At 33.9% G+C, this 15,321-nt stretch overlaps 1 protein-coding gene across 11 annotated transcripts in view; it reads right to left on the bottom strand.

Moving 5' to 3' along the window:
- DMD (dystrophin) overlaps positions 1-15,321 on the bottom strand; it is a 918,699-nt gene that overhangs the window by 711,295 nt on the left and 192,083 nt on the right. For all 11 annotated transcript variants that reach the window (XM_027636380.1, XM_027636395.1, XM_027636430.1 and 8 more), the window contains 3 exons: positions 9,488-9,676; positions 8,463-8,644; positions 2,520-2,670 (listed from right to left, as the gene is read on the bottom strand). In XM_027636380.1, the coding sequence (XP_027492181.1) occupies positions 2,520-2,670; positions 8,463-8,644; positions 9,488-9,676 (522 nt within the window). The remainder of the gene's footprint in view (positions 1-2,519; positions 2,671-8,462; positions 8,645-9,487; positions 9,677-15,321) is intronic.

Raw genomic sequence — 15,321 nt, 5'->3', positions numbered from 1 at the left:
ATTCGACTTAGTTCAATAGCTCTCAGACTTTTATTGAAAAGTAGCTTTCTCCCTTTATAGAATTATAAGGAAGGGATAGTTGCAACAGGAGAAAAAATACATAAAATACTACAGCAAAAAAACAATAGTTCTTTACTGAAATGTTTAACTACAATTCCAAAACATATTGACTATGACAGACTTCTTTCTCACCAGAACTCTGTGCCTCGTTAATGACATAAAATCTTCTAGAGTTCACCAGTAATTCAGCCCATTTAGAAAATTTTCAGTACTGTCAAAATATTAAGCTCATATATTTCTGAACTAAGCAGCATGCTGAGAAGTGTGAAAGAATGTTGTGTTCTTTGTCTGGTCTGAATGTTGTGAATGTGTCCAAATACACATTACTGAATGATTTTTTTTTTTTTTTTCAGTTATAGGGACCCAGCAGAGAAACTCAAGTGTCAGTCAAACAAGAACTCAAGACCAATATTTTTTGACAATATTGAGAAAAAAGTAGAAAAAAGAAATCAGATGTATGGAAGTCATAAGTCAAAGGGGGATACATAACACGAAATCAACAGAGTGAAAAGTAGCTACTAATGAACAGGTAAAGAGGGGAAGTCAAAATTATAAAGGTAAAGAGGAAACAGAGACAGAATAACAACAAACAAAACCTATCATCTTTGCTGAAGTCTGTTTAATTTGAAACCATCATTGCTTTTTACATATTCTAACTTTTTGGTCCTTCTATTAATTTGCAAAACATTGTTTCTGGTACATCCAGAGACAGGTGAGACTCAGAGGAAATATGAGGGGTGTTGGGTTTTGCTTTTCTGTTTGTTTATTTAGTAATGAAGCAATATCTGTGCTATTAAAATTCCATTGTTTTAACCCTTGTTATAGGAGGTAGGTTTGCTGTATATAACATACAATAAAATTATATGAACTTTCTCACAATAATTGAAAGAATGGAAAACACCTTGTTCTTTGACTTCTGGATAAGACAAACAACAAATGAGTACAAATGTAATTAAAATTAAACATTTTCTTTCCACCATACTAGCTAAATTGTCTCTTGCACGGAAAAAAAGATTTGAAAAGTAATACACATAAATAAATAATGTTGACTAACTCAACACACCAAGAATGAAGAACTAGTATGTGGAAGAGAGATTTATGAATGTTTCCACTCAGAATCTTCAAATACAAGCTAAACACACATTTTTCTCATTATTAGAAAGAAGCAGCATAAAGAGATTGCATAAATAAAAGGATTACATTTTATGTTAATATTCAAGTATAAAATGCATAGAAATAAAGTTATTCAAGTCTTAGTACTCATGTATTCAAAATCCTTCACGTTTCTTTCCCTAATTACCATTTCATAATTACCTGTCTTTTTTAAAAAAGAAAATTTAATGTCAGAATATGTGCTTAGCTAGCAAACCCACGTACTGAAATACTTTGTCTCCTCACAGGGCAAGGACAGATAGCACAAATAGCAGCAGAAGCTGTAGAATTTGTATTCTTCTTCAATAGCACTCCTTAATCAGAATGCAAAGAAATCATCTTTAACACACTGGTGGATCATGAAGTCTTGCAGTATTTGACCTCTTTGTAAAAGAACTGTAAAAGCTGATTTCGGTTTGAATTGTTTTTCAGATGACCTGCCCTCTAAAACCTGGACTAGCACTGACACAGGCCATGAAGCATCAGGTGTTAAAATCTCTGAAGATACTATGGAAACGAACTGCTTCGAGCCACTGATGTAGAAACATTAACAGGTTATCACATTAAATCTCCATGACCTCACAAATAATCTCTGTTCCTTATTTTTCTGTGTTTCCTTATCATCACCATGTGCTATGGATACATATCCTAATTTATTTTAGAATTTAAATTAATATGAAGCAGGAAAATTTAATGCAGTAAATGAAACCAAGTTATTACACACAATCAGTCTCTCTCTTTTCAGATCTCAATTTTTCCAATTAAAAATTACCCTAATGGAAAGTGGAAAAAAATTGGCCAAATTCCCTCTTACATTCCATTTATGAGTTTGTTATTTTCCATTAATCAAATACATTACTAAAAAGTATTTTCTACAGTTAGAAAGTAGTGCTGTACAAATACATATTCAGAGTCCCAGGAGTGCTAACAAGATTATACAGTCTGAGCACTGCATCATCACTATTACAACATGCAAAGGGATAAAATAACATGCAAAAAGAAGAAAACACAGGTATTAAAAAATGTGATATATTCTTATTGTACCACGTAATAAAAGGATGTTACAGTTGCCTCATATATTCTAGTATATTGTCTGTATGTTTAAAGGAAGTAATTTTTTTTTGTATCAGAATAAAACTCAGATTTGTGATAAAATACCTCTACAAAAGCTTGTAACTGTAGAGAACAATAAATATTAAACCAAGATTCCATATTACTTTGTTATGCTCTAATGGCAGGAGTAGAGGTTTTAAAATGTCAAAAACTGAATTTGTTTTTTATGCCCTTGGAAGCACACCATAACATACCTTATGCTCTTCTACTTGACGCTTTAGGTCCTCTAGATCTGGACCTAGGGGCTCCAAATCGATTTTCTTTGTCCTTTCTTCTGTTTTTGTCAGCCAGTCAGCTAACTGGGCCAGCTGCTGATTCTGCAGATCCATTAGAACTTTATGTAAACTTTAAAACAAAGAAATTATAATTACAATTTATACATTAAGAAAACAACAGGTAGAAACATCTGCCCTGTATATCAACTGATTTTCACAAGGCTACACTTGAAGGTAGAATAAAAATATACACTTTCAAAGAGGAACAGGCTCCCAAGGGAAGTGGTCAAAGCACCAAGCCTGTCTGAGTTCCAGAAATGGAACTGAGTTCCCCTGTCAGACACATGGGGTGTCCTGTGCAGGGCCAGGAGTTGGACTTGATGATCCTGATGGGTTCCCTTCCAACTCAGCATATTCTGTGATTCCATGAAAGAGGTAACTGAAAATTTGTTGAAAAAGTTTCGATTTTGACAAACAGTTTTGAAGTTGTTTTTTTTTAGACTCTGAACACTGCATACAATATTCTGTCTCTTAAGTTTTGTCCTCCAGTTGTATTTCTATTAGAGTTGGAATTCAAAATTTCTGCTACCTGTTTTTTTAAAGCTTGCGTTACCTACTATGAGTATTTCGAAAACTCTCAGACAGTTTCCCTTACCATGCTTTCCCTAATTTAGGATAGTAAACAGAAAAAAACAGTAAGTTTTCAGTTATTCAATGGAGAAAGCTCTGAAGAATTAAACAGGAGATACTTTAGTTTTGCCTAATCAAAGTATTTTGATTGATCCAGAATGATCTGACCAGAAATCCATCACAAATCCTTTCCTTATACTTGCTTCTTTAGAAATTCTCCAAACTGTCCTAAACGAAATCTTCATCTCATCAGAAGCATTTTTAAATTAATGTGTAAACATGGGAATTACAAAATTACATTTTGTATTATCCATCTTTCACATAAGATACAACTTTTAATTTAGATTTGACAGACAAAAGTCACTGTCCTCAATCATACTGAGGTTGGTAAAACCATTATATGTTATAGTATCGGGCTATATGTTATAGTATATGTTGTAGTATATTTTACAGTAGGTAGTGTCAGTGTATGTTATACTCTGTCAGGTTTGGTGCTGTGACCACTTCCCTGTGGAGCCTGTTCCAGTGCCCAACCACCCTCTGGGTGAAAAATCTCTTTCTAATATCCAACCTAAACCTTCCCTGACACAACTTCAGGCCATTCCCTCTGGTCCTGACACTGGTCACCACAGAGAAGGGATCAGTGTCTGCCCCTCCTCTTCCCCTCACAAGGAAGGTTTAACTGTGATGAGGTCTCCCCTCAGTCTCCTCCAGACTGAACAGACCAAGTGACCTCAGCTGCTCCTCATACTTTCAAATGCAGACCAGTGGATACAGAAAAGGGTGTTTGTTTGCAGACAAACACCAAGATGAACCAACTTTATGGAAATAAGCTCTTGCAAACAAATTTAAATTTTTTATAAAGTTTGTTTTATAATAAGGGTTTAGTTACACCTGTTTCTGGTCCCAAACGGCAGCATCAGGTGTTAAATCTGGATCTCTGTGAAGCTATATTACTTTGTAGAGACAGTAACAATTTTTAAAGTCTCCAGTTAACAACTCTTGAAAGCAAAGGACCAAAGCAAACAAATCACAGGAACAACTAACTTTAAGCAGAAACTGGAACTTCCGTAGAACTTGAGAAGAAAGAAAAAAAAAAGTAACATGAAATGGGAAGGGCTGAATTAACCCAAATCTCTGAACAGGAGATATCAAGCAGTAATGTTTTTCTGTATTATCTCCGTTGTTTTTTTTTTCCTAAGAACATAATGTCATGGATCTTTGTGTTGTACTATGATTTAAGGGCGTTTTTTAACTGGAAATCATGTGTTAATTGTAGATCAAAATGACCAGAAGACTCATATGATGTCTTTTCCACTCTAATCTCTCTATTTATTTATAGATAAAGTATAGAAAGATGATACCCTGCTTTAATATAGCCCATGGTTCACAAGGAATTTGTCATCTCACATCTCAGTCCTTCAGTTTGAAGTATTTTTTTGTCTTACTTGATGTTCTAAAGTAAGCTATTATAAGCAAAAAGTACAATGCTTCATCCTAGACATATACTCTTAGCAATAAATTAAATAAACAGTACAGAAAATCTGTTAAAGAGAATTTAAGAAAACCAAGATATGAGGAAATACTTATTATATGATTAATGATCTTATTTTGAAGCAAGAAGCATAAACTTGAAAATTAAATAATCACATTTTATTCTTAAGCAAAAGAATGTTTCTCTTTTCTCACCATTCTGCAGGTACTTCCTGGTTTTCAAATTACTTTTATAAACATCTGATAGAAGGTTTAATACTTATATACCTCAGGAGATTATCTAAACCTCTGTTTATGGTACGGCTCTCACAAGTTTCAAATAAAAAAATACTACTTCATTGAATTGAATGAGTTTTAAAAGTTGTAGAATTCTCTATAAAGCCATAAATTGCACTGTTTCCCCCTCCAGTGGTATACTTATCATTCTGAGATGCTTTACTTTAGAAAATTCTATTTGAGGACTGCCAGCAGTAAGAAATTAAAAAAAAAAAAAAAACACCAAAAAAAACCCCCAAAAAACAGGCTGTTTTCCTTCAGCATTGCTATAAGAGTCAAATACTTTCAATACACAGTCAATACGTGGGAAATCCAATTTGGGCTGCTTTTACACAAAGGCATTGCTATGTTACGAACTTCCTCAGACATCCTGACCTACTAAATCACTTTTCCTAAGATGCTTTCATTTTTATAGTACCCTTTATCAGAATATCTTTCTCCTCTCCCCTGTTGATTGTTTGCTTTTGTTTTCCCTGTGCTGTAAAGTGTGGTACCTTTTGTTACATTTCTTATTACCATTACAAGAGGTCAGACAGCCTCATCCTCACAAAACCATTTCTTTGGATAAACAGGTCACTGTTGCCTTAGGGACTAGATTATAGCAATGTGCTCAGAAGATTGTGCCTTAAATTGAAGCAGAAGATGGATCCTGAGAGTTTAAATTATGTATAATAACCTAGAAATATATTATATTGTGACATCTTATAGCTGGTGCTTGAATCACAGGGGTTTGACCAATAGGTCAAAATTAGCTATATCGAGCAATGTCACTCCTGAGAAATTTTCTCTTGCCCTTAGCCAAATTTCATTGAATTTATCACAGAATTTTTTTCTATAAGAAATTAAATAGTAGCATCATATTCTCTGTGAAGCCCATATCATTTTATGTCTTCCACCAAATTCATATTGCTCAAATATGACAAAAGATACTAGATCATTCAATTCCCCAAGCAATGTTCTACAGCTGAGTCTAGGAGATAAGTTTAACAATTGGTGTTAAAGGACATTTTAACTGTGTAGAGTGTGTAGGCATAGTACCACTCATAGAGGTGAGGTTACTACTAGCATGTGTTGATTTAAATGAAAATAAATATGGTAAATAAAACTTCCCTAGAGCAAAGCATCATAGATTTTTCTTTCCAAGAAAATAACAGAGCTAGAATAAGTTAGGTTGAAACATCTGAAACTCTTTTCTTTATTGTCAAAGAAAGATGAAATGCAGAAAACAATCTCACTACTCAGTAGCAAGCTGAAAAGAAAACCAATGTTTGGAATTACTAAGAACACACTGCAAAAAAGAGAGTAATGTCATGCAATTGTTGAAAATCACAGTTTGGTTTTTAATACTGTGGACAAAGTCCTCAACTTCAAAAAGGTAGGGTAGAACTGGAGAAAGCTCAAAGAGGAGCAAGATGAATAACAAAATATATTCAATATATATTTATGAAGAAAGTAAGAAAATATATACTGTTGACTCTCACTTCTAATAAAGTTACTAGAGGGAATCAGTTAAGCTACCAGTGAAAAACAAACTAAAATAAGCCATTCCTCAAAAAAGTAGCACTCATTGGGTAAGAGGCTTTTGGAATTCACTGCCAAAGGATGCCATGGATGCTAACAGATTCAAGAGGATATTGAATAAATAGATGGAAGAAAAAAAGAATAAAATTCATAGTACATTACCAAATATGCAAAACCGCTTCCACCTCCATGTTACCCTCAGCTGAAAACAACTGGAGGCCAGAGTAGTTCCACAGAGAACTTCATAACATTTGTATTAGGTCAGACCAACGACACACAACCCAGTATTTGTTCTCCAGAGCAGTAGGCCCACGCAGACCAATATTTCATCTCCACCAATGGAAAAAGGAGATGATAAGATGCTGTTTCAGGAGATCATGTATCTCCCCTAAACCTTTTGTCAGACTCATAGAATCATTAAGTTTGGAAATCAAACTCCAACAGTCAGCGTTAGCACCACCCTATGTTCACCATTAAACCACATCCTCAAGTGCCATATCCACACATTTTTTGAGTATTTTAAGGGATGGTAACTCCACCAGTTCCCTGGGTGGTCTGTTCCAACGCTTTACAACCCTTTTCATAAAAAAAAAAATAAATAAAATTCCTAATATCTAATCTAAACCTCCCCTGGTGCAACTTGAGGTCTTTTCTTGTTGTGTTACTGTCAGGATGCTGGACTAGACCATTGGTCTCACTGCTAGAGATATTTAGTTGTTATTAAAATCACATATGCAAAAAGAGTCACTTTCCAGCTGTATTAAAGAAATAGAAGTTTCTCACTTAGTACATGTTCATTGGGATTTTCTGAGAGAAAAATTAAGACTTCAGCAGAGAGATTTTAATGAAATCTATCTAGCTTAAAGTTCCTAAAAGACCATCAAGGATCTCAGATTCTTTTGGGTTTTTTTTGTTTTGTTTTGTTTTTCTTCTTGCCACTGCATTAATCTGGTTTTATTGCAGAGAACAGCCATAGTCTTCAACAATTAATACTACTTGGCTATAAAGAAACTCCTAATGACACTTAATTAATTTTAAAATTTCCTCTGCATTTGATTTAATGTGTCAGTTGGTAAACTTCACACTGATCCCCTTACAGAAAGGCCAGTAGGTATACAAAATTCCTCATGACAAAGGAAGACCCAGTCACATGAGTTTGACACAGAGTTATCCTGTCAGACAGATATTAAGAGTATAAACATAAAATGGAAAATACAAAAAAAAAAAAGAAAAGAAAAAAAGAGAAAGGCTGAGAAGAATAAATGTGAAAAATCAGGTAACAGTTATTTTCTTAAGATAAGAAAGGAAACTCACACATAAATCACCTTCCATAGCTTTCCTGGAATCTCTGTATCCTGCAAACCAAATTACTTCACTGTGACACAATCACAGTGCCACAGTGCACACAAACTCTTATGTTTATGGAGTTTCTTATACTAGATGGTATTATGTAAATAAAAATTTCTAAATAAGACGTAAAAATATTAAAAAGGCTCCAAAGACTAATGTGACTATTTAACATATTATTTTTCTACATTTACTTGTATTTCAACTTGCAGCTGTAGGACTTGCCATTTTTTGAATAGTATAATTTGTACTCAGATAAAACCATGATAATATTTCCAGGAAAGCAAAGCTCCCATTTACTCTTTTTATGGGATCATGTTTTACAGGGCTTAAAGATTTCTTTCCCTTTTCCTTTTGTATTCTTGTAAAGATTCTCTTCTTTGTAGCTAGATACAATGCGCGATACAATATTTGTTGAAACAACTGGAAGAATGTGAGGAAGTTTATATACATTTTGGTTGAAGTGTTATTGGTCTTCAAGGCTCAAAAACCATGCAGGCTTCAAAGTTACTGCACATCAAGTTTCAGATTAAAACAGATAAAAGATGGAGTTTTTTTCAAAGTGAACTGAAGGAAAAATCCCAACTGTTAGTCAAGTTCAGGATTGTTTCAGTCAAAGTCAATATATATTATTTTATCTGACATATTACTTACTTGCTTTGTTTTTCCATACTTGCTACCCTGAGACTTTCCCATCGAGAATTAAGTAGATTCATTTGTTCTTGGATTTCATTCTCTTCATCATCTGAAAGTTTTCCTGTTGTTAGAAGTTGACTTCCAACTTGCAAAACATTACCAACACGTCCTTGATGAGCTGTTAACTCCATCATAAAACCCTGACAATAAAAAAAAATAAATAAATATATCTACTTTTAAGTTGAATTCTTTGGAATGAAAGAACAGAATTCCATCATTTTGCAAGCATGATTTTTAACTTTGCTTTTAGTTTTTAAACCTAACCCAAACCTTGTAACATGAACCAGAAATAAACACTTTCACTTTCTTCATAGAGTAAAAAGTAGCCTGGAGAAGAAGAGGCTGAAGGGCAACCTTATTGATCTCTTTAACTGCTGAAAAAAGGTTGTAATGAGGTGGGTGTAGTAACAAATGATAGGATGAGAGGAAATGTCCTCCAGCTACACCAGGGGAGGTTGGTTTACACTGGATATTAGGAAAAAAGGTCTCCACTGAATGTTGTCAAGCATTGGAACAGGCTGCCCTGGGAAGTGGTTGAGTCACCATCCTTGGATGTGTACATGCAGCCCTTAGGGACATGGTTTAGTGATGGACTTGGCAGTGTTAGATTAACGGTTGGACTTGATGATATCAAGGGTCCTTTCCAACCTAAATAATTCTGTGATTCTAGGGCACAGTCTCCAGTATGATGTTTAAATTCTCCAGATCAAAACAAAAAACAAAACAAAAAACCAAAGTCAAACAAACAAAAAAACCCCAAACAAAACAAAAACCAAACCAATAAAAAAACAAAACAAAACAAAAAAACCTCCAAAAACCTACAACAGAACCAACCAACCAACCTACTAAACAAACGAAACACATCAAAAAAAGAAAGGAAAAAGGAATAAAATAAACTAGACATATTTTTGGTTTGTGTTTTTGACCTTAATATGGGATAAAAGCATATAAGCGACTACTGAAAGATTAGTATAAACATTTACCTCATGTGTGTGAAACTGTTCTTTAACAACTTCTACATCACTGGATATATCTCCTTGTGCTTGTAATGCATCTTCAGCAGAGAGAAGCCACGTGAGTACTTCTTCTAAAGCAGTTTGGTAGTTTTCAAGATCCATTTCAGATCCCATCCGCGTGGTGCTAAATGTCTTTTGTTCAACAGTTTCTGAAAACTGATCAAAACCAAAATTTTAAGTGCAATGAAAATGGCATCTGGTCAGACCGTTCTACAAAGGAATAAACAGAACACCATTGTTTTCTATAAAACTTCATCGGTTTATAAAACAAGCAAAGAAAATGATGTGGTTAGTACTTAGTAGTATAAAATCAGTTTACTGACCAAGATCAGTTAAGATGGAGCAAAATAAAAAAAAAATCATATTGAATTCATTATTATAAATCACACATTTTACGCTGGAATTCAAAATTCCTACCAAGTATTCCAAATAGTAAATAATTATACCTGTAGAGTGCAGTTATACATGTCTTTCATTAAACATTCTGTTTTTTCATTTCTACTTTACTATTTCTTATTTAACTATTTTCTCTTGGAAATGAGAGATATTTATTTTCTACAGCAGCTAGTAAAATAATATACTCAAAAAAGCAGCAAGTTACATGCTGACATTGCAGAATGGAAAACATGATATTTAAAAAACCCAAATGCAACAAACCTTTACACTACATGCAATGCCGTGTTTGAGCAATCCACAGACACAGATCTTGTGAAAACCATTCCAGGAGGTTGGAAAAGGTCAGAAAATTCATGTGAAATCATAACTTTTTAAAACCAAGCAGAAGTGCGTTACTGTTGATTTCTCTTTTCCACAAAGATGACCCTTATATTCATTTCATAGAAGCCAGGTGACTGTTATAAGCACAGAATTCATATTTCTGTTCTACTGCTTCAAGTCAAGAGAAATCAACAAGTATTTATTGATTAGTATAATAGTAGAAGATGAGAACAGAATAGAAGCAAGAAATACATGTTTGCTACAGAAGATACCACCTGATAATTTTTTCAAAAAGTTCTGAACAAGTTCATCTACACTGTTAGAAAATTAATTTAAAAACAAACTCTTTACATAAAAATATGCTTATACTTTTATAAAAATGATACCAAGGCACTTACTGTTTTTATAGTTGTCAGAAATTGTCTCTACTGACAACCTTGTTCCAATAAAACACTCAAAGCAGCTTCCAAAGCCTTTCATTGCAGTATAGAACTGAAAGTCAAAGTTTATCCCTAGAACCATAAGCAAGAAGCATAATGGATGTAATCTAATCATGTAAAATAAAATTTTCAATCTTCATCTTTATGACAACTTCATTCTGAATTGTATAGCTACCTAAAACACCAGTCATAAATTTGTCAGCATTTAATATGTGAAAAACGATGTTCAGTAACTGAATCCTCATCAGAAAAACAGGCTTCAAAATCTGATGGACTTTATAGTTTGTTTTTTTGGCTTTTCTGTTCAAAGAAAGTACTATCTTACAGAAATATAAACAATGAAGCACAGAAAATGGTCACCATATATTCCCACTGCACAAATGAGTATTTGAATTGTGTGTAACTCTAGATTTTAAATTTTATAAAATGTAGTAAGAAATTACACCCAACCACATCACATTTCTACAGCAAGATAACTTTTTGCAGTATACAGTCCACTGTGGAATGGGATAATTTGATCCCTGATTTTCGCATGTAATTTTTTTTTTCTTTTAATAACAATACTGCGTGGGATATACTGTAGAAAAAGAAATTGTCCTAACAGTTGAGTGAGGCTAGGGATATCATGTTTGTAGATATCTGTGATTATCTATGTTATCATTTTTTTTGAAAGTTCTTAATCTAAAAACCATTCTTTCTCTAGATTAGACATAAAATACTGTTTCAAGCTTAGGAAAAAAAGCTGCCTAAGTATGCATACAGTTTCATTCTTGAATCAAAACCTATTCTTAATAAAGTATTTAATGATTATGCAACACAAACTTCATTGGGTGCAGTCAAAGCAAAACATTTACTGAGTAATTTACTGAATAAAAACCTGAATAAGAATACATTGTGGTGGTACATCCCTCTCTCCTCCTTGGTCTCCACTGTGATCTCAGAAATGCTCCTGGGCCTTGGCCTTGAGCTTATCAGAAACATTATCTGCTTCCAGGAACATACATTGACTAATGAGCTCCTGTTTATTTTAAACCAACAGCCTTGGAGACTTACTTTTCTTTCCTGAAAAACAACCTGAGTGGAACATTTGTATTATTGAACTTTTAAAGAAAGGTACTGACCCCAATTGTGGCCAGGATGGAAAATTACTATGACTAAAGGCAATTCTTTTGTGACCCTATAAGTAGCAGTCCTAAGTCCCTGGCTCTCCCAGACCACAGTGAGGTGCAGCCAGCAATCTCCCTCTGAGTAGGACCTCTCAGAGCCACAGAACTCTCAAGTTTGCCACAGATGAACACCAATTGAAATGACATGAAAAATTCAGATGTTTGATGAACACTGCATCACATCTAGCTAGGAATTAGTCAGGAATTCGTCTTGCAGACTGTTTTGGAAAACGGTCAGCCATTTTTGCATGTAACATAGTTCTGGTTGTTCTTAGGGACTGATGTAGAAGGAAAAAATGCTCCAAACCCATAAATTGTCCACTAGACTATCTTTTTTCCTTTGCTTTTGCACATGGAAGAATTATACCTAGATGAAAAGATGGGAGTTTTAATTTCTACACACTTCACCACCTTCTGCTGGGGTGTGGGGGCTGAAAGACCCCAAGGACTCTGAAGATTTAATTTAAAGTATAAAAAGTGAAAATAAAAATCCTTTGACCTTCAGAAGCCTGGAAAAAATGAAGTGTTCCTGGCAGCTGTATGAATTAATTCACAGAATTTAAACTATGATGTTGTAGCTCCTTCAAGGTAAGCAAGTGAGGGGACATAGTGTTCCTCACTTGCTATTGCATTATGTTCCTAAAGGGAGGAGAAGGATTCGTTGTGTGTTAGTAAATTCTCCAAGAAGCTTCCTTTTAATTCATAGAGACTGTTTCTGAGTTTTAAAAATTAGTTGGTCAGTTTTAGAAAGTAGCTTTACAGTAAAAATTTAGGGTTTGTTCCAGCACTCTTATTTATGTTATATATTTCCTTCATTCAGAAACTACTTGTCCCACTGAAAGATAAAGAATGTGGCTCTAGACATTTAGAGCTTTTAAACTCAGAGGCATAAAATTTTAAAGAAACATTTTTTGGTAAAGGTAAATTTAAGTTCAGAATATGTTTCTCATTTTGAAAACTCCCTTTGCGGGATTACAGTCTCAGAAAATAGCACACATAATTCACTCCCTAAATATGCCTCTTATCATGTAAGAATTACACCATTGCTTATTCTTTCGGTTCCCCCAAGCTTCTCATTACAAAATCCTATTTTATGTGTCTTCATTATTTCAAAATTATAACTGCCAAAATGTTAAATGATAAAATAATCTTTTCAATAATCAAGACTATGTTTCCTCAACAGATGACTTCAGATAGAATAGTTCAGTCATTTCTGGTAATAAAACTCGTAAGATAAATTGGTCAGGCTGCTTGTTATTATAATCTTAACTATCTCCTTGTTCTAAATGAGGCAAGCACTTTCTTTTTATTAAGTATTTAAAAAATGCCTCTGTGAATGAATCTTAGGTTAAGAAGACTTTTTTTTTTTTTTTTTTTTTTTTTTACCATTCATCTGAAAATCCACACAGGTTTTGCCTGAAAAAATGCAGGTTTTGCTTGCTCAGTTGAGTCAAGTTAGATTTTTAGTACCTGATTTTCTCGGTGGTTACATTTGTACTGCATATGTTTCCACCTGGAGGAACTGACCTGTCCTTGCAACTGCAGTTCTGAGATGCAGCAAATTATTAGGTCATTAAAAATCAATGGAGCTTAGGCAATATACATGCTGAGAAGAAAAAAAGCCAGAGCCAGGCAGTATTGATGAAAGTACATTCATTACAAAGGAAGGAAAATGTTGGAACTATTGACAGGAAAGGGGTAAAGGAAAATGAATCTCTCCAACTACGTTATTAGGAACAGCTTGTACAAATAAAGACTGAAAGAGACAAAAAAAGAATTTATTGGCATTATAGCAAAAGTTTGCAGCTTGGGATCTGGAGTGTAGCAGTTGTCCTAAGACAGATGAAAGCCAGTGAAGAAAACTGGAATAAATTGGCTTGGGAAAGAGACTAAGACTGAGAACTGCAAGGACAGGTAAAATAGTACAAAGACTTAAGGGACAGGAATCCCTTTTGCCTATAATGATCAAAATTTTTCTAAGAATTTAAAACTGTTTCATTTTGCATACATGGTAAGTCAGTGATTCACAAAAAGATTTTCTACTTAGCTTGCTTTCTTCAATGCACCTGTACTTGGAAAAATATCAAAGCAGGTTTTGGTTAGTAGCTGATTGATAAAAATTGTATCAAAACATACTGCTTTTATAAAGTCTTCAGAGAAAATTTTCAACCTATATTTATTTAAGGGTTTCAATTATATTGAGGTTTTTGCTCTGAATTTAAAATGTACTGCTGTTTCTGGCATTGCTGATGACAGGAGACACTTACCTCTCTAAGGAAGGCACTTCTTATTCAAGCAATTAAGAATCATGGCTCCAGACAGTAATATGACTTGATGTGGATGTGTAAATCAACTGTCTATGACTGAATGAAATTACTTTCATCGTACACCTACAACAAAATTATGATTTCTTCCTATTGAAATGGCTGGTCTACCAACTATTCTTCAAACCTTCCCTTCTGTGATGCAAGACCAAGGCACACTTTAAGGGGACGCATATTTCAGGTGCTGTCATATCATGCAGTAGACTGAGATAATTTGGGGTCTACATAATAAATAAATAAGGGTACTCTCCACATAAAGAAAGGTGAAGTTTTCACCCCAGGATAAGTTTTCAGTATTAAACAATGACTCTGCACAGAACTTTCCAGCAGTAAATGGTAACAGGGTCCTAATGAAAGTCTATCACAGGTCAAGAAGCCTGGGGTCTTTTCCCAATAGGGTTAGCAGCAAGGTAACTCCAGGTCAGCAGATTCAGCTTATTTGAGAAATTTCCATTGTGTTTTATGCTCTCACATACATGAAAAAATGGAAAAGTTAATTTTAGCCACTGATGATCAGACTAGTGCAAAATTTCAATTGTGATCACAATTTCGGTAGCATGAAAAATACTCAAGATGGGATAGAAAATGGTCACATTTATTTAATTTTAACTTTTAAAATGCAAATTTTAAATGTAATAAGGCTTAAGTAACACCCATTCTGAAATAGAATGCTCTGACAAAGACATTTTAAAGGTCTTTAATATCCCTTCTTACCCAAACCCTTCTATGGCATTTTCTGTTCTAAACTGTATTCTAAAAATCTTCATGAGCAGAAAAACTATTAAGTCTACGAAGAGGAAAAATGAATAGGGACTGCTGAATTATGTCTTTGCCAAAAAAAATGCAAAAGAATTATGTAAAAACATACTAAACTATTTCTTTAGCATGTCATACAGGAGATTGAGACAAAAATATAGACTGTACTCCCTTTCTCTCTGGTGACACACAAATCAAGAAACAAACATCAAAGGGTATCCTGCTAAAATATGAACAGAGATTTCAAGATTAAGATTACAGAAATGCAGGTCAAGAGTAAAAACTGAAACCTCTTCCCCAAAAATCAAGGGCTTATTTTTTCATTTTCATATGTACTTGACTGTGAATTCTACAGCCTTATAGTTAAAAAAAACAAAACTATGAAAATGTGTATATAT

Source organism: Corapipo altera, unplaced genomic scaffold, assembly GCF_003945725.1.
Source record: "Corapipo altera isolate COAL_440 unplaced genomic scaffold, ASM394572v1 0, whole genome shotgun sequence".
NCBI classification, from domain to species: domain Eukaryota; kingdom Metazoa; phylum Chordata; class Aves; order Passeriformes; family Pipridae; genus Corapipo; species Corapipo altera.
The sequence above is the reverse complement of the archived record's forward strand: the minus strand, read 5'-3'. Positions and strand labels throughout refer to the sequence as shown.